Source organism: Hyperolius riggenbachi, chromosome 9 (genome assembly GCF_040937935.1).
Source record: "Hyperolius riggenbachi isolate aHypRig1 chromosome 9, aHypRig1.pri, whole genome shotgun sequence".
Classification (NCBI taxonomy): domain Eukaryota; kingdom Metazoa; phylum Chordata; class Amphibia; order Anura; family Hyperoliidae; genus Hyperolius; species Hyperolius riggenbachi.
Genome location: NC_090654.1, coordinates 134,948,452 through 134,975,186, shown reverse-complemented (window position 1 = coordinate 134,975,186; position 26,735 = coordinate 134,948,452). Strand labels below are relative to the sequence as shown.

At 41.2% G+C, this 26,735-nt stretch overlaps 1 protein-coding gene across 3 annotated transcripts in view; it reads right to left on the bottom strand.

Annotated features, from left to right (window-relative positions):
- MINDY1 (MINDY lysine 48 deubiquitinase 1) overlaps window positions 1-26,735 on the bottom strand; it is a 74,868-nt gene that overhangs the window by 8,875 nt on the left and 39,258 nt on the right. For 2 of the 3 annotated variants that reach the window (XM_068253548.1, XM_068253549.1), the window contains exons 4-9: window positions 25,930-25,994; window positions 24,055-24,213; window positions 22,282-22,384; window positions 18,930-19,072; window positions 18,220-18,402; window positions 5,790-5,960 (exon numbers count right to left, since the gene is read on the bottom strand). In XM_068253548.1, the coding sequence (XP_068109649.1) occupies window positions 5,790-5,960; window positions 18,220-18,402; window positions 18,930-19,072; window positions 22,282-22,384; window positions 24,055-24,213; window positions 25,930-25,994 (824 nt within the window). The remainder of the gene's footprint in view (window positions 1-5,789; window positions 5,961-18,219; window positions 18,403-18,929; window positions 19,073-22,281; window positions 22,385-24,054; window positions 24,214-25,929; window positions 25,995-26,735) is intronic. The other variant, XM_068253550.1, reaches the window with a different exon arrangement.

Here is a 26,735-nt window from a genome sequence, read left to right as displayed (position 1 = left end):
ATTTGCTTAATACATTTTATCACTTCATCCCAGAAAAATTTTCACTATAAGGCAACCCCAGACACAGTGATAAAGATCAGCATTCAACATTGAACATTTAGGACACTTTGGATTATAATGAGGTGGCAGGTTTTTATATTTAATGTTAAAAAGCGTATTTCGCTCTATGCACAAATTTTAAATGCGATTCCCGCCAATTTTCCCCCACCACCACCTTATGAATCGCTTTATATGCTTCCAGAATTTTAGTTGGAATATCCTCCCCCGGTATGTCTTTAGACCATCTGGCCAAATTATTCAGGGCTCTTTTAGATAAATCTAACTTTTGAAGACCAATGTGAAGTAGCCTTTGAATGCCTTTATCTTGCCACTCCAGGAAGCCCCTATGAGCTAAACTAGCCGGGAAACCCGGAAGACCCCATAAGGGCATATATTTTGAAATCTGGAAAGGATGGGAGAATAATTTACATAACTCTCTCCATGCCAATATAGTGTCGTTAAAAAGCTTTCCCCTAAATTTAAAAGGTGCAAATTTTTTATGGGATATGGGCATAATTAGAGTACATCAAGGCATTATTAATCCAATCTCATATGTCTTATAAGACATGCCAAGTTGTAACGTCTAATATCAGGAATGGCCAACCCATTCTTTAGGAAGTTGTAGCTTGGAGGGTTCTATCCTGACCTTTCCAGATTTCCACAGAAACTGTGAGAATGCCTTATATAGATCCTTAACATCTGAGTTTCAATAAAAGAGGAATTGTTTGCAATTGATACAATAATCTGCCAAAGCAGACGGATTTTAGAAGTGCAGCTCGCCCCATTAAAGCGGATCCGAGGTGAAAAACTAACTATAACAAGTAACTTGTCTTTATTTAGTTTAGTTAAGTTTAGATGGTTTACACAGTAAACTAGTTACAAACAGCTTCATCAGTAAAGAAATATTTTTTCCTGTTATACAATGAGAGCTGCCATTTTCTAGTTGTAATCATTGCACAGGTAATCTTATCTTTATCTCCACACCTCAGACTGTGCAAACTCCACTCCCCTTTCCCTCCCCTCTCCCTCCCCTTGCCTCCGAAATCCCGTGCATGCTCAGTGTGTGCTGGGGCTCTCCTGTGTGATAAGAAGCTGTGTATTTGAACACAAACTAGAAGAAGACAGGCATACCTGCAGATACAAAGGTTCCTGGATTTACACAGCTGATACTCCTCTCCTGTCACTACCTCTGGCTGCAGGTGAACTGTCACTCCTCTCCATATCAGCGCAGCTGGCCCCCTATATCACTGACAACAGTACGCCTCACAGTGCAAATGTCCCCATGTAATATGCAATATAATCAGACCTCCTATCAGCGCAGCTGACCCCCCTATATCACTGACAGCAGTACGCCTCATAGTGCAAATATCACCAGATCGCTGCAAGAAACTTGTGTCAAGCTATGCTTCACGTTTAAAAGCTGTTATAACTGGAAAAGGATGTTGTACTAAGTAATGATGTGAGCACCGAAAATACATTTGTGGACATTTCATTATAAATGTTATGTTATATTTGTCTGACTTACAAGTGCCTCTTTCATTTAATTGTAAACAAGTTGACTGAAATGATCAAAATCAATGTCAAACTGGCCAAACCACTCAATTTCAGCAGGGGTTGAATAATTTTGAACACAAATTAAAGTCAGGAAGTGAACTCTTTGACCCGTAAAAGAATAAATACAATGTATTTATTCTTAAAAATGCGAACGCAATCACTACACAAAGCGATTTTGTGAGCGTTTTTCCTATACCTTCCATTATAGCAAAAACACCCCAAAAATGGTACAGGCACCGCTTTGCTGAGCGGATCGGAAACAAACCGCTCAGCTGTGAACTCTCTCATAGGGAATCATTGCCTAAGCGTTTTGTGGGCGATTTTAATAATTGACTGCGCTTGAAAAAAGGTGGAAAATGTTCAGTGATATGACTGTACTCTGTAAAGTGCTGCAGAAGATGTCAGTGCTATATAAATACATAGTAATAATAATATGGCATGACATTAGACTATGACTATGGTAGGATTAGATTGTGAGCTCCTCTGAGGACAGTCAGTGACATGACTATGTACTCTGTAATGTGTTGCAGAAGATGCCAGTGCTATATAAATACATAATAATATGGTAGGACATTAGACTATGACTATGGTAGGATTAGATTGTGAGCTCCTCTGAGGACAGTCAGTGACATGACTATGTACTCTGTAATGTGCTGCAGAAGATGTCAGTGCTATATAAATACATAATAATAATATGGTAGGACACTAGACTATGACTATGGCAGGATTAGAGTGTGAGCTCCTCTGAGGACAGTCAGTGAGATGACTATGTACTCTGTAATGTGCTGCAGAAGATGCCAGTGCTATATAAATACATAATAATAATATGGTAGGACATTAGACTATGGTAGGGATTAGATTTTGAGCTCCTCTGAGAACAGTCAGTGACATGACTATGTACTCGGTAATGTGCTGCAGAAGATTTCACAGTTATCTAAATACTCCATAACATGGTAGGATATTAGACTATGATTATGGAAGGATTATTACTATTATGTATTTATATAGCACCAACATCTTACGCAGCGCTGTACTGTATGTATGTATGTATATATATATATATATTGTCTTATCACTAACTGTCCCTCAAAGGAGCTCACAATCTAATCCTTACCATTGTCATGTATCTATCTATGTATCATGTAGAGTATGTATTGCAATTTTGGGCCAATTTAGGGGGAGCCAATTAACTTATCTGTATGTTTTGGGATGTGAGAGGAAACCGGAGTACCCAGAGGAAACCCACGCAGAAACGGAGAGAACATGCAAACTCCTTGCAGATAGTACCCTGGCTGGGATTCGAACCAGGGCCCCAGCACTGCAAGGCGAGAGCGCTAACCACTACGCCACCATTCTATGAGCTCCTCTGAGAACAGTCACTGACATGACTATGTATTCTGTACAGTGCTGCAGATGTCAGTGCTATATTAATACATAAAAATAGGCTAGGGCATTAGGCTATAACTGTGGTACGATTAGATTGTGAGCTCCTCTGAAGACAGTCAGTGACATGACTATGTACTCTGTAATGTGCTGCAGGAGATGTCAGTGCTATATAAATACATAATAATAATATGGTAGGACATTAGACTATGTCTATGGTAGGATTAGATTGTGAGCTCCTCTGAGGACAGTCAGTGACATGACTATGTACTCTGTAATGTGCTGCAGAAGATGTCAGTGCTATATAAATACATAATAATAATATGGTAGGGCATTAGGCTATAACTGTGGTACGATTAGATTGTGAGCTCCTCTGAAGACAGTCAGTGACATGACTATGTACTCTGTAATGTGCTGCAGGAGATGTCAGTGCTATATAAATACATAATAATAATAATATGGTAGGACATAATATGGTAGAGATGGCAATAGAGGGGAGAGCGGATGAAAATTCCAGCAACATGCTGAAGGTGATGGGAGAGTGGCAAAGATGTGACAGGCTGCAGCATGGTGAGGGTGAGGAAAGGGTCAGTCAGAGTAGAAGGGGGGGGGGGGGGGGTTAAGAAGTCAGGATGGGGGAGCAATAAAAGATGATGGGATAGTCAGGGGCTGCAGCTCAAGTACCTGACATCCGATCCTCCAGCTCCCTGCTAGCCAGGCTGCTAAAGAAATTCTTCCCATTCCCTCCCTCACCATGGGCCCCCCTGTAATTGTTATATAGTCTTTATCAGCTCTGCTCCACTGCTCCTGGATGTTCTCTCCGTGTGAATCAGCGCAGGCAGAAATGCTGATACACGTCCATCCAGCAGCCGGCTACTCTCTGCCTTCTCTCCCTACATGTCCCGTGTAATCCAAGGACATGCAGAGAAGTGAGAGCGGCTGGTCACTGGATGGACGTGTATCAGCATTTCTGCCTGCGCTGATTCACACGGAGAGAACATGCAGGAGCAGTGGAGCAGAGCTGATAAAGACAATATAACAATTACACGCTGCGCTCAGACACGAGGGGGGCCCATGGTGAGTGTATCTTCACAACAGTGCCCCTGCCATTCTGCCCGGGTGTCACTTCCCCTACTGCAGTGCACTTTGCTGCTCACGCTAGTATCGCGTGACTTCAGCAGCCCCTGCCTGGAAACGCCTATGCCTCCTGCTAAGCCTCCTCCTCCCTACAATTACGTCCCATGATTCCCTGCAGCATGGAATCAGACGCCGAGGCGCAAAAGGGACTGGGGGGGCGTGGCTTTATGAATACATAAAAGTATTTGGGCATAATCATGATAAAAAAAGAATTTGAGGGGAAGATTGCCCTACAAACTATATGCAAGGGGCTCATAAATGAGAACAGCAAAACTTCGTCTCGGATCCACTTTAAGTTTATGGGTAATTTTTCCCAACTAAGCAATTGCCTTTTGATATCCGCTATAAGTGGCTGATAATTCTTGGAGTCCCTATGGAATTTAATGCCCAGGTATGTGACCTGTGAACATATTTTTACTGTGAGGTGGGGTAGATCTGCACTCGAACCCAGGGAAGAAAGATACATAAATTTGCATTTTGATATGTTAATTTTAAAGCCACTCGGAGAACCCACATCTCCTATAATATTTAAGGCCGGTTTCAGTTGGGTCAAAGGATCCCTAAGAAAGAGCAGAATATCATCAGCAAACATGGCCTGAGACACCAAGTAGCCTCCCACATCTATCCCCGATAGCTGATTCTCTAAATAACGAGTCATAGGTTCCAGAACCAGGTTAAATAACGGCGATAGCCGACATCCCTGTCTGATTCCTTTCTCCAACTTAATTGGATCAGGAAGAAAACCTGGAGTGTAAACAATAGCAGTGGGATTTGTATGCATAGCCAATATAAGCCGACGGAATGCCCCCGTTATTTTCATTTTATCCAGAACTACTTCCAGCCATTCCCAGGACACATTATCAAATGCTTTTTCAGCATCTATCATTAAATCGCGTAATCTTTGCATTGCCTGGGATAGGCATTAACATAGTCCTGGACAAGTAACAGCTTACGGATGTTGGCTACTGCTGACCGATTTCTTACAAAACCCACCTGATTGGGGCTGACCAATTTAGGAAGTAACGCCGCTAACCGCCATTATTTTAGATAAGAGCTTTATGTCCTGATTCATTAGAGAAATTGGACGTTAACATCCCGGCAGGAGAGGCTCTTTACCTGACTTAGTTAATAGTTTAACCTCCCTAGCGTTAAATTTCCCCAGGATTTCTGTGCAAAAAGTGATACAATTAATTTTCATAACCTTTTTTTCCTGTAACTTGCCAAAATGTGTCAAGCAAGGGTCTAGTATATAGTGCAGTTTGACGTGTATACACGTTTATACTGTTCACAGCATGTTTTGTATGGACGTGTATATCTGTCAATACCGCTAGGGAGGTTTTAATATAGGCCATGTTTGCCGACACTGGGCAACTACCCTCCCTCAAAATCTTGTTAAAGAGTGAAACCAGGTAAGGGACCAGGTCCTGCTGTAGTAATTTGAAAAATTCAGATGAAAACCCATCAGGGCCCAGTGCCTTACCATTAGCCAATCCCTTTATAGTAGTATGGGCTTCATTTTCCGTTATAGGTGCATTCAATTCCAGAAGGTCAGTCTCTGCAAGGGAGGGCAGAGAAATCCTTGCCATCCACTCTGATTGTGGATGGCAACAAAACAAAAAAAAGGTCATAGTCTAATCCTTCCCACAAGGTATAAAAATAAACAAAACAAAAAATACCTGTTGTGGGGATTGGGATGGTCCTGCAGCTGGAGCCTGCTGCTGCGCCTGCTGCTGTGGCTGTTGCTGCTGCTGATACTCCTCCTGCTGCAACTGTCTCGCCAGTTCCAAGTCACTCATGGGCAAAGGTCCCTGTTGCTGCTGTTGTAAGGACAGAGCAATCATATAATCCTATAGAGGAAAAGGGTACTCAATCACCGTTCTATATTCAGGTTCGGAAACGTTAAACATTTCACTTTAAAAAATCCTGGCTAATCCAGCAGAAGGACAAGACACTTACGATTATGGGATGATTCATAGGCCCCCACACCTGTGACTGCTGTAGTCTTAGGCATTTTATTGTTGACCCGAGGAAGCGGGCCAGCACCCATGAAAATGCGTTGTGTATCATTCATTTCTACCCATGAGGTTTGTTCATTGATGGAGGTAAGATTGAATTACTTCTATATTCTAGGATTTAAAGTTAAAATTATATTCTGGGCGTTTCCTCCAACAAGTTTTCTTAGCTAAAACCCTTATGAGCAATACATTTCCTTTCAAAAAGGGTAAATATTTTATGACACTTAAAGAATATGTCCAGGCAGATTAACCACTTCAGCCTTCAGTCGTTTTCACTTTATGCATCCGAGCAATGTTCACCTCCCATTCATTAGCCTATAACTTTATCACTACTTATCACAATGAACTGATCTATATCTTGTTTTTTCCGCTACCAATTAGGCTTTCTTTGGGTGGTACATTTTGCTAAGAGCCACTTCACAGTAAACGCATTTTAACAGGAAGAAGAAAAAAAAAACCGGAAAAAATTCATTTCTCAGTTTTCAGCCATTATAGTTTTTTTTTTTTTTTTCCAACAATCAGTTTTATTGAAAGTAAAGCTTCAAAATACAAATGTCAACAATTTGCAGATAAAATTGCATAATAAAGGTTATCTTGTATGTAACATATTGTCACAGTCATCATTTAACATTATATTTCAAATGAAGGGGGGAGGGGGTGGTAGGTGTAAGGGAGAAAGGGAAGAGGGGGAGAAGGGAAGAGGAGGGGAGGGGACAGAGAAGGAAAACGGGAAGGGGGGGAAAAGCAGGGTCATCTCAGGAAACAGATGGGTGAATGGTATGCATAGCATGACACATTAAATGAGGCCTAGGGTACTGCTGCAAGAGAAGACTTAGTGAATTGTACAGAGGAGCAATGTGCTTTAATGCAGTGAGTGCGAGGTGGTTTGTCTGTATGGCAGTTAGCGAAAGGGGGACCAGCTTGAGTAAGTGCCTATGCCAGGAAAGTGGAGAGGGCGTCTGTGTCACAGAAGTCCATCCCCACTGACCACCTTAGGGTAAAGACATTATATTTGTCTTGGGCAGACAAGAGGAGGTCGTCCATTCTCTTTATGTGGTTCATCTGGTTGATCAAGTCTGGGATCGGGGGGGGAGATTGACGTTTCCAGTTTCTGGCAATGAGCAGCCGAGCGCATATCAAAAGGTATCTAAAGATAGATTTTTTGGCTACTGCCAGTGAGCCTGGGATAATGGAGAGTAAACCAATATCAGGGGTACAGGGCATAGGTTGCAGATATAGGATTTTGTGCAGGTCGAATACTTTCTGCTAGAAAGGGCGTATGGACGAACACTGCCACCATATGTGGAAATAAGTGCCTACCTCTGTCCCACATCTCCAACACGTGTCAGGGATATTAGTGTCAAATTTAGCTAGTCTGGCTGGGTCTTCAAACCTGGTGGAACAGACCCTACCCCAAAAATAAACTCTTGCTTAGCTGAGCTTCAGGCATGGATGAATGATAACTGGTTGAAACTGAATGCTGACAAAACTGAGGTCCTGTTTGTCCAAAGCCAGTGCTCGCCATCAAAACAGCTCTATCCTAAAGCAACACCAATCAGGATTGGGAATCCAGACATAAACAGCTCCAACCTTGTGCGCAGCCTTGGCGTACTAATCGATGGGGAATTGAGTTTCAGAAACCAAATTTCATCTGTAGTTAAATCTTCCTTCTTTCATCTGAAGAACATTGCAAAGATTAAACATCTGATTCCCTGAGAGGATCTTCAAACCCTAGTCCACGCCTTCATCACATCACGGCTGGACTACTGCAATGCCCTTTATGCTGGCCTCCCCAAAAAAGACCTGCGTCGCCTGCAATTAGTGCAGAATGCTGCTGCCAGATTGCTAACAAACCAGCCTCGCTACTGTCACATTACACCGATCCTTCGCTCACTGCACTGGCTACCAGTAGAATGGAGAATACTCTTCAAGATTGGACTGCTGACATTCAAATCCCTGCACAATCTGGGCCCTGGATAAATGAAGGACTTGCTGAAGCTGCACCACACCTCTCACAACCTCAGATCAGCAAGTTCTATAAACTTGGTCACTCCCAGAGTGCACCTCAAAAATTCTGGAGACAGAGCCCTCTGTCATGCTGCTCCTACTCTTTGGAACTCCCTACCACACCCAGTAAAGACAGCACCATCCCTGGAGCTATTCAAATCCAGACTGAAAAGCCACCTGTTTAGCCTGGCATTTCCAGGTTTATAAAACTCTTCCTCTGTACCACGATGGTCGGAGCCATGCTTATGCGCTTTGAGTCCCACGGGAGAGAAGCGCTTTACAAATGTTATTTGTTGTTGTTGTTGTTCTATACCATCTTGTGTATAGTTTAAAATTCCTTTCTTGGGCTAATACCGAGGGAGACATTTTGTGAGATAAGACATAAACCTTGTCCCAGTCCTGTTGATCTATTTCTTTACCTATATCCCTCTGCCAAGTTTCCTGTAGTTTTTGGAGAGCCAAGTCCCCACAGTCAGCAATTAGGATTTTATATGTTTGGGAGAGCATGTGAAGAGGCTTGGAGGCCCTAGAACAGTGCTCTTCAAACGGTGATAAGCGCATGTGTACATTTCCTTGGGAGCATAAGGAGTTGTAGAAGTGGCGGAGCTGAATGACAAGGAACCAGTTTGGGGGCGAAGCCTCCTCAGAACCTCTCCACTTCTCTGGTGGTTGTAGGGAGGTGGATTCAATATAGTGTCTGATTTGCGGCCAGTCATCTCTTCCCCTGCCCAAGAAATCCTTCCTAAGCACCCCAGGGCCAAAATCTGCGTTGTCTAAGATGGATGTAAGGGGGCTGGGGGTAGGTGAGAGGTTGTACTTTCTGGACAGACTATCCCATCTGCTCAAGACCACACCTGACCAAAATTGGAGAGTATTAGGGGCAGGTCTCCTAGCCTTGGAGGTCCATAGGAGAGCACGTTGGTCAAATGAGTAAACTGGATTCTAAGCTAACCCACTGCTTTTGGTCCCTACCATGGAACCAGTCAAGTACCAGAGTTAGGACTGCAGCGTCGTGATATGTAGCAAAATTAGGCAAACCCACCCCTCCATCCTCCTTAGCCCTAAAAAGAAGATTGACATTAGTCCTGGGCCTCTTACCCTGCCAGAGAAAAGAGCTTATTTTTTGTTTAAGGCCTTTGGAAAAGGATCTTGGGATCTCCACAGGGATGGCTTGGAAAACATATAGCAACCTTGGCAAGATATCTATTTTAATCACATTAACCCTTCCTAGCCATGAAAGGTTAAGTTTATTCCATGTCATTAGATCTTTATTTATTTTATCCACTAGAGGAGGGAGGTTTAGCTCAAAAATGGTTGTAATGTCAGATGGAAGGAGGATCCCCAGGTATTTCAGGGCCCCTGAAACCCATCTAAAAGGAAAGGAGGTTTTGATGTGCTGCAGTATATCAGGGGGCAATGAGATGTTTAGAGCCTCCGTTTTGGATATGTTCATCTTAAAATTGCTAAGGGCCCCAAATTCTCTTGCCTCTTTAAGGAAACGGTAACGTAGTTAGGGGTTCTGATATGTAGAGAAGCAGGTCATCTGCGTATAAAGAAAGTTTGGTTTCATGGCCTCCGTAATGTAGACCCTTAATATCAGGATTGGCTCGCAAGGCATTAGCAAAGTGTTCCATACACAATATGTATAACAAGGGGGATAGGGGGCATCCCTGCCTTGTCCCGTTGCCAATGTGGAAGGTGTCCGACAGGATTCCGTTTACTCTAACTTTGGCAGAGGGGGAGCTGTAGAGTCCCAGGATTTTATGAAGGAGAGAAGGGCCTAGGCCTATTTGTCTAAGAGTTTCTTTCAGAAATCCCCAATGAATCCTGTCGAACGCCTTCTCTGCGTCGACTGAAAGGGCACACAGGGGGATTTTGTCTCTCTGAGCTCTGTGAATTATTGAGATAGATTTTAGAGTATTGTCTCTTGCTTCACGGAAGGGTGTGAACCCCACCTGATCAGTATGTATGAGATATGGTAAACTGGGTTTCAGCCTTTCTGCTATTATCTCAGAGAACACCTTAATATCTAAGTTAATCAGGGAAATGGGGCGGTAGCTACTGCAGGAACTGGGATCCTTGCCCTCTTTGGGAATGACCACGATATGTGCTTGTAGAGCTTGATATGGGAAGGGATTGTGTTCAGAAATAGCGTTGAACGCCTTAGTAATCAGGGGGGCCAGGTCAGAAGCAAAGCACTTGTAGAAGACAGCAGAGAAGCCGTCAGGTCCAGGGCACTTCCCGGGTTTGAGCATAGCAATGCCAGAAAGGGTCTCTGCTTCTGAGAATGGCTCTTCCAAGGTTTTAATTGTGGCCTCATCCAAAGTTGGAAGTGCAGTTTTCTGTATGTATGCTATTAGTTTTTGGGACAGCTCTTGTGGACTCATGTCACAGAACTTTCCTTTGATATTGTATAGCTCCTCATAATAGGCTTTGAAAGTGTCTGCAATTTGGTTGGCCCTGTGTACCTGGGTACCTCGCTTTGTGGCAATGGAAGGGATGTAGGTAGCACCTTTTCTGGGATGGAGATATCTTGCCAAGATTGTACCACACTTATCAGCCCTCTCGTATAAGACCCCCTTGAATCTCTCCCTTTGAGCCAATGTACGCTCATCCAAGATGGATAGGACCGATTGTCTACAAGTATTGAGGTGTAGAGTCAATTGTTGAGAATTGGTGGGGTCCTTTTTAAGTTTCTCCTCCAATTCTGCGATTTCAGCAAACAATTGAGATAACCTAGCCCCCTTTACCTTCTTTAATCGGGCCCCATGAGAAATAAGAACCCCCCTAATGGTGCACTTCAGTGCCTCCCATTTAAAGGTATCCAAAGTGTCATCAGATTCATGGACCCTAATGAAATCCTTTATTGCTCTACCCACATCATCTAGGCACTCCTGATCTTTCAGAAGATTGGGATTTAGCTTCCATGAAAATGAGCTCCTAGATCCTCCCAGTAAGTCTAGCACACATGAGACCGGAGCGTGATTAGACCATAGTCTAACCCCAATGTGGGATGAGACTGCTTTATCCAGTAGACTGTGGGAGAGAAGGACAATTTCAATCCTGCTAAAAGACCCGTGAGGGGCTGAAAAAAATGTGTAGTCTTTGTCCCTGGGATGAAGTACTCTCCAACAGTCCACTAGCCTGAGCGCCAATAGTTTGTTTTTAATTTTTATGCGTATGTGTGAGGGTATACTCGAGTGTCCCACAGAGGAATCAATGTCAGGGTTTAAGCATAGGTTCAAGTCTGCTCCTAAGATCACTTGACCCTTGGCGAATTTTTCTAATTTGGAAAGGTATCTTAGGAGGGTCTGGCCCTGGTTCTGGTTAGGCAGGTAAAGGGAGGCAATTGTATACTGTTTGCTGCATATTTTCAGGTGAACAAAAATGTATCTACCCAAGGGGTCTATTAGAGTTTCTACATCTGAAAAGGGAAGAGATCTGTGGAGGCCAATAAAGACGCCCTTTGATTTGGAGTCTGGAAAGGTGCTGTGGAACCATGTGGTATAGTTCCGGTCCTTAATCATAGGGAAGTTATCAGATCTGAAGTGAGTTTCCTGTAACATTAAGATTTTAAATTTGGCTTTATGCATGCTATGTAAGATCTGGGATCTTTTGGTAGGTTTATTAAAACCTTTCACATTAAAGGAGGCACATCCACACATCTCCCCCCCTGAACCTCTTCTCACGTCAACTGCCATGTCTGGAATAGATGAAGCTTAAAGAGAACCTGTACTGAGTAAAAATATTTAAAATAAACACATGAGGTAAATTCAAATGAAAATTACAGAGATACCTTGCCATCAGTTCCTCTCAGAAGCTCACCATTTTCTTCTGACAATAATCCCTTCCAGTTCTGACAATATTTTGTCAGATCTGAAATATATCAGTTGCTGTCAGTAAAATATCAGTTGCTGTCAGTTATAGCTGAGAGGAAAACTGATGTGCCCAGTAATGTTCATGTTTCCCTATGGCTCAAGTGGGCGATGTTACAGTTTAACTGTGTGCTGACCAGAAAGCTGTTATGGGTAATGGCTATTTTCAAAATGGAGGAAGGAAAATTCCCTTGATCACAGTGAACAAATAGGACGCAGGACAGGAGAAAGACACTGAGGAGTAGACTACATGGAAGGTAAGTATGACTTGTGTATGCTTATTTTTACTTTTATTTTCAGTACAGGTTTTCTTTAAGGTAGCACTCATTGACCTCTCTGTACCAATTGGCCATGTGGAGTCTAAGACCCGGCCATGTAAAGAACATAATTAATGTAAGCAACGGGTTTCCTGAGGGAAAGTGAGATATATAGAAAGCAAGAGCAACATAAAACATCAAAATGCACAACTTAATAAACATATTAAGGTTAGAAATCACGATTAGTGGAAAGTCTAGATAAACTAGACTATAATGGGTGGGAGCGAGGAGACCGATAACACACTAGGTTACGACACCTGAGCTCCCAGGCAAGCGAGATAGTGGTAGATATCGCACAACTCAAACGGTGAGTCCATTTAAGGTGGAGGCCCTGACTGGGAGTCTAAAACATCAGGCCCGGTAATGCTTGTGGCCGTGGAAGTAAAAGGAAGGGTGCGGGAGAAAAGGAAAAACCGAACAGAGTGAAACCTTCTAGTATATACTTGAGTCTGAACAGAAGGACCCAAGTTGAATATCCGTTCAAGGGGATGAGTCCGCCTAAAGAAGCCTGGTGGGAGGACAAGCAATGACTGTTTATTGGAGCCTTGGGTCTGTGAGACCGTCCTCCTATAAAGTACAACGATGACACAGTACGGGCCCGGTCCAGTGGACCATCGGGTTTTTGTGGAGGAGAGACAAAAAAGAGGGAAAAGGCCAATTAAAACAGACAAACGCACGTAAAGTGCAAAAGTACTTATCCTGTCACGAATTTCCGTGGTAGCGGCAGCTCAGACAGCTAGGCCCTTGTGGCGTCTTCTCTATCTGATGATCTACGTCTTCCTCCTGTTGTTGCAGCCAGCAGTCTGCCATCTGCTTCTCTGTTGTAAAGCCTCCGGGGGCGTCTCAGGAGACGGGGGGTCCAGGGGCCAGGCGGATAACTTCACCGATGGTAGGCCAAGGATCTCCCGGAACTTCGTTAGGTCATCTGGCGAGGAGAGGGCAGCTGATTTCCCCTCATGGTGTACTAGGAGCTGGAAAGGATATCCCCAGCGGTAAGGGATATGCTTTGCTCTTAAGACCTCCAAGAGCGGGCGAAATGCCCTGCGTAGTTGCAAAGTGAGGCGGGATAGGTCTGCCAAGATGGTGATTTTGGCGCCATCGAAATCAACGTGGCCCTTGTCCCGTGCAGCTAACGAGATAGCTTCCTTTATCGTGTAGTAATGCAGGCGGCACACTACGTCTCTTGGGCGATCTGGGTTTGTGCTCACGGGGCCCAGGGTACGGTGAGCTCTGTCCATTTCAATGGGGGAGTCACTGGGGTTTCCGAGGAACATATTAAATATGCCCGTTAGTGTGGGAATTAAGTCCTGTACCTTGGTGGATTCCGGAATCCCTCTGACCCGGAGGTTATTGCGACGCTGCCTGTTCTCCTGGTCGTCGATCTTCATGTAGATATCTTTAATTTGGTTGGTGTGTCTCTCCAGGATTGCATCGTGATCTTTCTGTTTCTTTTCCAACTTCTCAATCTCTTTCTCAGATTCATCTACTCTGTGGCCAATATGGCGGATTTCTGTTTTGACCTCCTCCAACTCCCTGCGGTAGGTGGCCTCGATTCTACTGACGTATTTCTCCAGGTCGTCTTTGGTCGGGAGAGAGCGGATATAATCATGGAGGTCCGCGTCAACATAGGAGTCCGAGCCCTCAGACCGTGGAGGGGAGGGAGGAATAGAAACGTCTGCCTCCGGTATCTGCTCGGCGTTAGGCATGGCTGCGGCCTTGTCCTGTATGGGAGGCCCCTCCGCCATCTTGGCACCCTCAGCGGCGCTCAGCGAGCGGGTGGTCGGACGAAAATAACTTTGGATTTTGGGAGAACGAGAGTGTCCAGAGTGTCTCCGCTCCTTCCTGCTTTTCCTACCGCCCATGTGGGACCGAAACGGTGAGCTGAAACGTGCTTGTTTATAGCCTGGGAGCGACGGTGAAGCGGAGCTCAGCTCAAGAGCATCCTGCTCGTGCCATCAGCAAGCCACGCCCCCATAGTTTTAAAATAATACATGCCTCCATAATTAAAACTCACGTATTGTTATATGTCCCGGGTATTACACAGTTAAAATTATGTCCCTATCACAATGTATGGCGACAATATTTTATTTGGAAATAAAGGTGCATTTTTTCCGTTTTGCATCTATCGCTATTTACAAGTTTAAAATAAAAAAAAAATATAGAAATATTTCATCTTTACATTGATATTTAAAAAGTTTAGACCCTTAGGTAAATCTTTACATTTTTTTTTTTATTGTAAGGTTTTTTTTTTGTTTTTTTTTATATTAAACATTTTATGTGGGTATTTTTGGGAGGGTGGGATGTAAACAGTATTTTTATAATGTAAATGTGTGTTGACTTGAATTTTTTAACTTTTTGGCCACAACATGGCGGCCATGAGTTTGTTTACATGACGTCACTCTAAGCGTAATGTACGCTTAGAGAGACGCATCCCCCATGCAACAGCCATAAAAAGCGAGAGAAAGCTGTTGCTTTTTTCTGCGGGAGAGAGGAATCAGTGATCGGGCACCATAGCCCGATTCACTGATTGCCTGGCTAACGAACTGCGGGCCGGGAGCGCGCGTGCACACACGCGATCGCCCGCGGGGACGCGCACATGGCCTCCTGGGCGTAGCTAGTACGTCCAGGAGGCCGAAGTAGTTAAAAAAAATCTAAATCCACTTTCCGACGTCATCAGGACTGCACTGTGCAGTAGTTCTGCACCTGCGCAGTACAATCCTGATGACGTCAGCCAGACCACGTGACCCCCGCGGTGGAGCGCACAAGAAGCCGACCTGGCGAGGACGGCTTCTGCAGCGGAGGACACCAGGAGACACAGGACGGCTGCAAGGGGCTGGAGGAAGCCCCAGATAAGTGGATTTTGATTTTTTTATCTGCCTGGACGTATCCTTTAAAGTGAGCCTGACGCAAACCTCAGGACAAAAAACACACAAGAAGAAGGAAGCCTCCGGATGCTCCAGGGGCTTCTTGTGCCCTCCTCGCCCCTGCCACTGCTCACCAGGATCCTCTGGGATGATAAGTGTGTGTGTTGGGTACATATGCATTTGACATAGTGAATATGTGAACCAGGGTATCCGCAAAGCAGTTATATATACTCTTAAATTTCAGTTTTGCAATGGTGATTTTGTTACTTCTACTCTGTTGATCGTCTAACTCAGGCATGGGCAAACTTGTCCCTCCAGCTGTTAAGGAACTACAAGTCCCACAATGCATTTGCCTTTATGAGTCATGACTGTGGCTGAAAGACTCCTGCAGTGCATTGTGGGACTTGTAGTTCCTTAACAGCTGGAGGGCCAAGTTTGCCCATGCTTGGTCTAACCCTAAATGATCTTCCTAAATCTGCTCATCGATGATACAATCTTGATTGCACAAGCTTACCAAATTCATATATTAGGAGGGTAAACTAAATGAATATACCTCGAGGTAATACTTTAGGATGTCCCTCATATTACACAAATGTGGTAAGAGTGTACAATAAAAACTGTATCATTGAAGAGCACCTTAAGACTGAATGCCCATCAGATGCCTAAACCAATCACCAATTGCAAGAGGCTCAAAGTTCTAGGGAACATGTGCTAAATCCATCTGCTTCAAAACCGTGCCACCTAATAACATGCACACATGGACACACACACACACACACACACACACACACACACACACACACACACACACTTCTTCCCCCGCTGTCTGCATTCCCCCGCAGGCACTCCCGTTAGCAGTCCACGACCTCTGGGTTGGGGAGACTTCAGCAGCCTTTGGAAGGTACTCAGGCTTCCGAAAATGGGCCGTTCCGTATTGCGCAAGCTCCCTACCTGCGCACGCACGTGTGCACAGTACATAGCCCCCAAGCTCTTCCAAAGACTGCTAAAGTCTCCCGTGGTGAGAGATTCAAACAACGGAGCCTGTGGGGGGGGGGGGGGGGGGGGGAGGGGAAGGGAACGGGAAGGCTCATTAGGACCCAGAGCCTTCCCTCTCCTTAGGTAAGCATCTGCTTTTTATTTTAAAATTGGCTTCAGATTCACTTTAAAACCCAATTTACATGTGTACTTTTGTTCTTGATACAGATATATATCATGAAGACTGTTTAATACCATCTTCTGTAGCACAGTTCCTTAGTTTATTACTTACCCTCCAGAGATTCCCAGTAGGCGGCAAGCCCACTGCTACATCTTTTTAACTGGATTTTAGTGCACTTTATCCCAAATGGGTGCCTTTCTTTATCTACATTTCTTTGGAATGTATTTTATGTATTTGTCCAAACCTGATACACTTATCTCACTTCTTCCAAGAGGAGGAGGTCATGAAGACCATTAGTTGTGATAAAGATGGCAATAAAATCCTGCCACATGTACTAACCTTTTGCACTGCTTAGAGCTCCATGTTACAGTACTCAGATTGAAAGACAGAGGCAGGTTGTTCAGAGCGATTCTATTGCAGGGGGTTTTATTTATTTATTTTTATTTTAAATATAACCTTTCTATTATTTTCAGTGGATACGAGATCTGAATAGCAATTTACTGATAATTGAGCAGAGTGACTTTAAAGCGGAATATAACCCAGAATTTCTTCTTTGCTCTAATAGAATATTCACAGCATATTATATACAACCAGCATTTTTTTTTTTAATAGAACATCATTCAATGGGTTAACACAGCAGTAGGAAAACAGAGGCGCCAGCAGGATAAAAGTGGATAAAAACTTTAAAATTTGCTGGGAGGAAGTGGTGGACTTACCTCCATAAAGCAGACACGAAAGACTGTCCGAACAGTAGTCACATTTATTAATTAGTACCCCAAAACAGTGCAACGCGTTTCGCAGGCCCAGCCCGCTTCATCAGGCAATAAAAATGGGGACAAGACAGAATTTCAGCAATAGCAGGTGTAGCGCCTCAGTACAGGACAGGTCTAACCTCCTCACCTGCCTATACAGTGGTTGCCTGTGTGGTAACCCATGTTTGTGAGTATAATTTTCTCACGATAACCTTTACTTCATTTATGCTTAACATACTACACTATATTGGGCTCTCGGTTTCTCTACACTTTAATGGGTTAACACAGGCTTTAGATGCTTCAATGCCTTCAGAGCTGGCTGCATCCGAATGTTAAACAATGTAATCTTGTGTTTACTTAAAGAAAACCTGAGCTGAAAATAAAAAGTAAAAATAAACATACACATGTCATACTTACCTCGTGTGTAGTGTGTAGTCTACTCCTCAATCTATTTTTCCTCTCCTGCGTCCTGTTTGTCCAGTGTGATAAATGGAATTCTCCGTCCTCCATTTTGAAAATGGCTATTACCCCATAACAGCTTCCTGGTCAGCACACTGTTAAACTGTAACATCGCCCACTTGAGCCATAGGGAAACATGGACACATCAGTTCTCTCAGCTGTAACTGACAGCAACTGATATATTTCAGTTCTGACAAAATGTTGTCAGAACTGGAAGGAATCACTGTAAGAAGAAAATGGTGAGCTTCTGAGAGGAACTGATGGCAAGGTAACTATGTAATGTTTATTTGAAGTTACCTCATGTGTTTATTTTAAATAATTTTACTCAGTACAGGTTCTCTTTAAATGCATCAAGTGTGGAATGTGACATTCTCTGACTGTGGAGAAGCTCCCGGAGACAGACAAAGAGTCAAGGCACGTCTGCCTGACTGAATGAATAAAAGCAGTTATTAATAAAATGCTAAGTCAGCTCACAAAGCAAAAAACGGTACTTTTGGGAACCTATAACTTATAAATGAATAATAATACTTATGCACAAATGCAAATATGATAACCGTATGGCATATAAAAAAGTAGGAAAACATGTTTTTATTGAATTTTATGTCAGGGTTTTAAACCGCTTTAAAGTTGCACATAAATGCCATAAACCCTTTTACAGTACCTGGTCAACTTGTCGCTGCTGAATCTGCTGAGTGGAGCACGCCCCCTCTTTGTCCAGGTGCTGAGTCAGGTGAAAGTCAGAGTCACAAAAGCAGCTGTCCCCTTCCACGTTATGGAGGCTTTCCCAGATGACTTTTTCTTCCTGCAGAAAACCCTGGTCTGTCACCAGCAAATACAGGTGACCCTGTCAGAAGATACAGAAAGGATTAAAAATCAGATAGGATAACGCAACACAGACAAGCAGGGCTTCTAGACCAAGTGCGCTTTATAAATTTAATGTTATGTCTTCAACCTGTACATTTTAAATGAAGGGTTTAAAGTATTATTATTACAAAAAATAAGAGTGTATAAACTTGCAAAAAAAACAACAACAACAAAATGCATTACACTTTCCAGATTAATCGTTGCTGCCCTCTCCTGGTCAGAAAGAGCATGGCATTACTTTTAAACGACAAACATAACTAGACTATTCACTTGTTATTCTCTTATACTTTCTGTACTTCTATTTTTCTGCCAAGTTTTTGTTTTGAAAACCCTCAAAAAAAAAAAGATATGTCAAAAAAAGAAAAGAAAAAAAAAAAAAACATAACTAGACTAAAGAAATTGTGCTGTATGACGGAGAGAGGGCCTGTACAGTTTATAGCACATTTGTATAAATTATAAGTCTTCTGGCAAAGTGCAGTAAAAACTATAGAATAAAGAAAGATGTACCTTGTGCTTTATCAATGTGCTGAAATGATTGTTCCGGAAGAAGACGCTCAGTTCCCCCTCTTTCACAGCAGCCATCAGCTCACACAGACCGTGATAGGTCAACTGCGCTGCTGAAGACTCCAAAAACTGTTCCGCCAGCAGGCCTGTAGGACAGGTAGGGAATGATTAACTACAGAGATCTCATAATACATACAAGACCAGTGGCATTGTACTGAGAGGCACAAATATAAAAATACAACAACTAACCTAACTAGCGGATCAGTAAAATTTAGCTGTTCTGTCACCTGTATAATTATTGATGGATGTGGAACTATTGATGGATGCGGGGCTAAGGGGTGGATGGAACAAGTGGTGACATCACACCCTTTCAGCAGACTGTAGAGAGCCACTGAGGCTTAGGTGAGTGGATAAGGCCCCTTTTACACTAAATCAGTTGCTCTCAGTTATAACAAAGAAAACAGATTTTCAAAATAATGCCCATGTTTACCTATTGCCACTATACGTTTTTTAAACGGAAAGCTTTGTCACAATGCACTGCTATGGAAAAAAATGCAAACCAACGCGTATTAATGCATACCAACGCATTAAGTGTAAAAGGGCCCTAAAAATTAATGAATGGAATTATGAACCGGGACTACACCTGGATGAGTTTTAAAGTTATATGACAGTAACAGCAAGCACAATGTTTTTAAGTCGTCAAGACCTTCATGACGTGCAATTGATGAATGAAGGTCTTGATGATCAGAACATTGAGCTTGTTGTTTCTGTAATACAATGTAAAGCAAAGCTTGCAACTCATCCTGGTTTAGTCCCAGTTCTTTCTTCCGCTGTGGCTCTCACATGGTCCATCAGGAATCTGGACTTTACTGGTTTGGTGTAGTATGGATACAGAGACGCCAAAAGGCTAAAAATATCTAAAAAGTTTAAAACATGAGGAGGCAGTGGTGGACTCACCTCCTCCAAGCAGACACAAAAATTGGCAATGTGTTTGTCAAATACAACAAATTTATTTACATACTCCGGGGGACAATGCATCGCGTTTCGCAGGTTTGATCCCACTTCATCAGGCAATAACAACGGAACAATAGCATATGTGGTCAGTATGCTATGGAGCCTCTGTATCCATACTACGCTATATACAGTATCAAACCACCCTTGGTGGAGGGGTGTTCCCACCTTTTTTTTTTTCCTCATCTACGGAGAGTGACTTCTTAATCATGAGTGGGGTTAGGTCTAATCTCCCCACCTGCTTATTACAGTGGTTGCCTTTGAGATAACCCTGCTTTGTGAGTATAGCGTATTACTCTATCATACTTCATTTCAAGTACCAATACATACTACACTATATTTGGCTCGTGGTGTCCCTACTCTGTGTTCTTACTGGTTTGACTCCCTGGGTCATATAACCTCATATTGTGTGGAGATGGAGTGAAGTTACATACTGAAAAGAAAAAAGTGAAAACGGGATAGAAAGCTATTCCCTCTATATATATTTGGTAGAGGGTATAATACTAGTTTTTCCAAGGCACCTTAACAGCATATACCTGCTTTTGGATTAAGTCTAGAGTAAACCTATTGCTACCTTGATACCTGTTTAGCTCATAGCCTCATAATATGTGCTTCTCAAGTGTTAGAAATACTTTAGTGTACAATGAGCCTTAAACTTGAAACAAAAACTTGTTCTGTAATTTTCACTGAAACTACGTATACAAGATGTTTTATGTATAAGATCAACCTGTATTCTATGTTTCTTTTAATAAACTTGAATTGTGAAAAAAAAAAACAACAGAGCTTCTGGGATGTTCTAACGAAACAAACGTTCAAATACACTTCCCACAGTGCAACACAACTAGGTCCTATGAAAAGGTCACCGAGACATCAGCAGTGCACAGTGGACATCTCAGATATCAAGTAGTAGACTGCAAAGGGTATATGAGCTCTGAGCAAGGTTGAGATTATATAAATACTAGTAGACGTAAGCCCGTTTAAAAACGGGCTCTAGGTCTATGTCGAAACCTCGCCTCCCTCTCCTCCCATCCCCTTTCTTCCCTCTCATGTCCACCACACAGTCCCCGTGCGCACACACACCCGCCCCTTCTGGCCCCGTCCTCCCGTAGCTCTCCTCAGTCTCTGCGTCCCTCCCTGCACATACGCAGTAGCGCAATACACGGGACACACACTAACAAACACACAAACAGGAAGTGCAGGGATGGGACGCAGAGACAGTTCGATTTTATTATAGAGGATAGAGAGTATACATACACACACATACAATACATTATATATATATATATATATATATATATAAATATAAATGATTATATATATATATAAATATAAATGATTATATATATATATATAAATATAAATGATTATATATATATATATATATATATATATATATATATATATATATATATATATATATATATATATATATATATATATATATATATAAATATAAATGATTATATATATATATATATATATATATATATATATATATATATATATATATATATATATATATATATATAAATGAATATAAATGATTATATATATATATATATATATATATATATATATATATATATATAAATAAATATAAATGAATATATATATATATATATATATAAATATATATATATGTATGTATGTATGTATGTATGTATGTATGTATGTATGTATGTATGTATGTATGTATGTATGTATGTATGTATGTATGTATGTATATATGTATGTATATATGTATGTATATATGTATGTATATATGTATATATATGTATGTATATATGTATATATATATGTATATATATATATATATATGTATGTATATATATATATATATATATATATATATATATATATATATATATATATATATATATATATATATATATATATATATATATATATATATATATATATATATATATATATATATATATATATATATATATATATATATATATATATATATATATATATATATATATATACATATATATATATATATATATATATATACATATATATACATATATACACACACACACACACACACACACACACACACACACATATATGTCTAGGGCAGAGAGGATGTATAGTGTCTAATTATGTCATTTTTCACAATATTGCTTGGGGATAGAAAGAGAGCAATTGCAGGGTACAGAAGAGGCCATTTTCAAGAACTGCTACCACAAAAGGTTAGACATCTGTTATAAATGTAGTGTTTTATGGTATATTTTAGCCCATATCTGCAGTTCCGGTTTGTTTTACAGAACTTCTTCACCTGATAACATCTCAACACAGGAAATCATAAAGTAAATGATTAAATTGGAAGTGGTACCTTCTGTCACCTGGTTAGGGTCAGGGGAGTGCTTGCATATTATTATCTTCTCTACTAGCTGGTTATAACTGAGTTTGCCGACAGCATCAACAGTCTCTGAGCTCTGCAAGAGAGTTAAACAATCGTAATCATTACTAAAATATATTCCATAACAGGTTGAAGCCCAAGTTACGTAATAGGCGATTTGCTGGCAAGTCCTTCTGGCAACATACTGCCAGTAAGGAACCACCAGAAAGCAGCAACATAACAGGTAATAACATCAAACTGCTACTAACACCAAAGTGCTAACAAAATACCAGCTAGCAGCAAAGTAGCAACCGCTCTATTTAATAATGATGTTGTGATGCCGTTCACTCTTATGTAGTGGCATTTTAGCTACACAACAATGGCGCAGTATGGTGACATAATAAATTGCACTCTTGATTTTTATTAGTAGAGCCCAGAACATTATCTGCATATTCTCTACAAGTTTACATAGATTGCCTCCAGTTTTCTTCCATATCCAAAACCTATCGATAATTCCCAAAATTAGTCTTAGACTATGATAGGATCATTAGACTGACGATGGAAGGTATTCGATTGTGAGCTCCTCCGAGGAGTCAGTGATATGACTATGTAAAGTGCTGCAGAAGATCTCAGTGCCATATGAATACATTATAATAAGGTAGGACAGACTATGACAATGCTAAGGATTAGATTGAGATTTTCTCTCTGACGACACTCGGTGACATAACTATGTACTCTGTAAAGTGCTACAGAAGATGTCAGTGCTATAAAATGCATATTAAAGTGCTATTGCTAAATGGTTACAAATCCAGCATGCCAATCTATTTTGTGTAAAATGCTGGTGGAGGAATCAACAGTTTGGCAATGAATGAAAAAGCCTGTGGATGAATTTGCATCTTCATCCAAGCTGAATATCTACTGCATGTCCACAAGGCAGCATCATAGAGCACACTAATGGTGCCCCATTCTGAAATGCAAAGGACAAATTTTAAAATTACGCAACAACGTATGTATGTATGTATGTATGTATGTATAGTAATTTATGCTGTGGAAAGACACTACAACCAAGTAATAATAGAGATGGTAATGTGTGACCATTTCCTTTCTTTCTAGTGGTCTACAAGCCAACCTCCCCTTGTATTCTGTTCCATTTGGGCCACCTGTTCAAAATGAGAAAGTTGCCGAACCAGATAAGTTTCAATGGAAAAAGTTCAATAACCTGAAGTGAGGAGGGAGCCCTTAAAGTAAGCGGTTTCCAACATAACTTCTCATACATAAATTATGAGGAGAATCAGCAGCTAACAATTTTTTTTTTATTATTATTTTAATATTAGAATGCATTTTTATAGCACCGACTACTTCCACAGTGTTTAAAGATTTAAACAGTCAAGTCGCTAACTGTCCTTCAGAGGAGATCATAATGTAACCCCTAATGTAGTCTAATGTTTCTATGATATATTCTATGGCCTATTAGTGGTGGGGGGAGCAATTCACTTATTAGTAAGTTTTTGGAATGGGAGAGGAGACAAGGGTGTCTGGAGAAACAGGAGGAAGGCATACAGAAGCAACAAAAATAATGTCCAGTTCAGGAGTGACTATAAAACAGGAAGGTGAGAGTGCTAGCTGCTATCCCACTGCGCTAAGCCCTCCTATCTGGAATATTTATCAATACATGGACTTATTTCAGACATTAATGTAGATTTGTAAATATTCCTAGCAACTATCAGGAAAGCAGACAGCATATAATGCACAGCCATGCCATAGTACCTGCGGGTCCACCAACCAACCATGGTATAGCGGTATATTGAGCAAGTCAAACACAATGCATTCTGGAGTGTACTCAAAGTCTGCCACCCCTGTGAATCGCACATTTACATCCAGTCCTGTTGATAGCTTAGGCAGCACGGTCATGGCATCATTCACGTTCTGGAAAAAACAGAAAGAAGAAAACAGTCATTAATAGGATTGACTTTTCACTACATTAGAATAGTTAATGTACAACTAGAGTGAAAATTCTTCCCCTGCAGTGATTCATGGTACGGCAACAGAAAAAAAAAACCTTCCAAATACAGAGAGTTAAAAACTGTTCATAAATGCTACTTTTTAGCATCTGGAAATTCATCCTATATTGGCAAGGCAGCTGGCAGGAAGTTGGAATTTGACTATTTTGTAAAAGGGTACGTACACATTCGTGATTCTGATTTCTGTCACCTGGAGCAATCATTAATGCACTGTACCCACACGCTACTTGGCCCCCAACTGAGCAGTGTTTTTTGTTCTAGAGTGGGAAGGTGGGAGGATAAATGAATTAGGAGGGAAATGTAAAATGTGCACATAGCTTTAGACACACGTGTTGTAAAGCTATTGTAATTATGTCATTACGGCACCTTTCCCCATATAGTTGCTTGTGCATAGCAGAAGTCAGAGAAGCATATGTTTAGCTGATTCATTTGTAGGCTTGAATTTGCTGTGATGACTTCCTGCTTTAGCATATGATCATGACTAGCAAATTATAGCCTTAAAGGACATCTGTAACTTTAGGTTAAAGAAAAAACAGATACTAACTGCAGAGGGAGGAAGCCTCTGGATATTCATGAGGCTTCCCTTGTCCCTCTCCATCCATCCGTTCCAGCGTTTGCAACCCTTAAAGGATCAAAAAACAATGCCAGACGCACTAGCGACTTTCGCTTGGTTTCTGGCGGGAATAGTCAAGCCCAATGCGGTCCGCTGTACTGCTCAGATGCAAACCATCTGCATCTGAGCAGGAGAGGAGCCAAAATCGGACTCTGCCATCTCCAGAGCGCGAGGGAAAAACTGTCATATACTGTAAATACTTCAAAGCTGACTTGAGTCAGATTAGATTGTATGTCATGCAGTAGGTGATGGTAATAATTAATAAATAACAAACATAACCTCTAAAGTAGACATTTTGGTACTGGGACTAAACAGTCTGTGAGGTAATACAATGTCATAATATCAATTTGAACCAGAATAAGAATTCAAATCACTCACAAAGGATAATAGAACCAGACTAATATGATCATAACAAATCTAAATGGAAAGTTGACAGAGAACCCTGTCATGAGTATGACCTAGGCTTATGAATACCTCTAAATGGTATGTCCCGTTATGCAAATAGCATGGGTTTTAAGTACATAGTGTGCCCAATGCCAAGCCTATAAAGAACTTCGAGTAATGTAACACGTTAGGTAGATAAAATGGGTTTTAGATATGAAGTAAAGCAGAGTTGGACTAATAGGATGCCCATCCAATTTTAATAATAAACCAGGATCCAAGATGGATTGCAATTGCAATTGCAAAACTGTGAAGTCAGCATGCATGAAATATACATAGTCTCTCAGCATCATCGTTGTAATACAATAATTATGTTGTCTGATGTGTGTCACTCCATAAAAACAACTCATATTGCATGTAATGTTTGCCTGTTGTGTGTTATTTAAAGCATTAAAAACCCAATAAAATAGGTTTAAAAAAAAAACCTCATAAAAGCAATAAAGTCACACCTATGCAGCCGAACCTCAGCTGCAGTAACACACAAAGGCAAGCCAAATACACTTATAGGTGGACTATTACAGCAGATAATACTTTGGCTTCTACCGTATTATCAGCGCAAAAACATACCTGCTGAAAATTAAGCTGCAGAGCTTCAGACTTTTCTTGCGGCTGAATAGACAATATACAGTCACCTGCACAGAATGAATGAGAAAATGAATATGAAAAGAGTCACCTAGGAGAAAAAAATTAAAGACTTATGGCTGGTTCACACTGCAAGCGATTTTCTAGGTGCTAGTGATTTTCTGTTTTAAAAGGTTTATAGTAAATTGTTACATTAAACAAATACAACAGTTACAGTATCCTGAGCATCATGGAAATAAGACTAAAATATACAGGGAAAAATACAAAACACCTCATATTTGCCAAAAGCCACTAGTTAACAAACGAACAATCACAAACTAGGTTTTAGGTTGCATTCAAGGTCTTAACTTGCCCAGTAGAGCGCCAGTGATTTTACATTCTCTTGCTAAAAGAATGCTACCTGAGCGTTCTCACAGCAATGTGATTTTTTTTATTTTATTTTTTTTTTTAAATTCCAAAAAGCGATTAGCAAGTGCTTTTCAAATCACTGGCGCTTAGAAAAATCACCTGCAGTGAGAACCAGTCCTAAAAACGAACATGAACTGAGTAAAATTATTTAAAAACAAACACAATGTACCTGCAAATGAATATTGCATACTTGCCTCGCTGTCAGTTCCTCTCAGAAGCTCACCATTTTCTTCTAACAATAATTCCTTTCAGTTCTGACAAGATCTTGTCAGCCTTGCCTCTCAGGAAGCTGAAATATTAGTTGCTTTAAAGGACAACTGAAGCGAGAGTGATATGGAGGCTGCCATATTTATTTCCTTTATAACAACACCACCAGTTGCCTG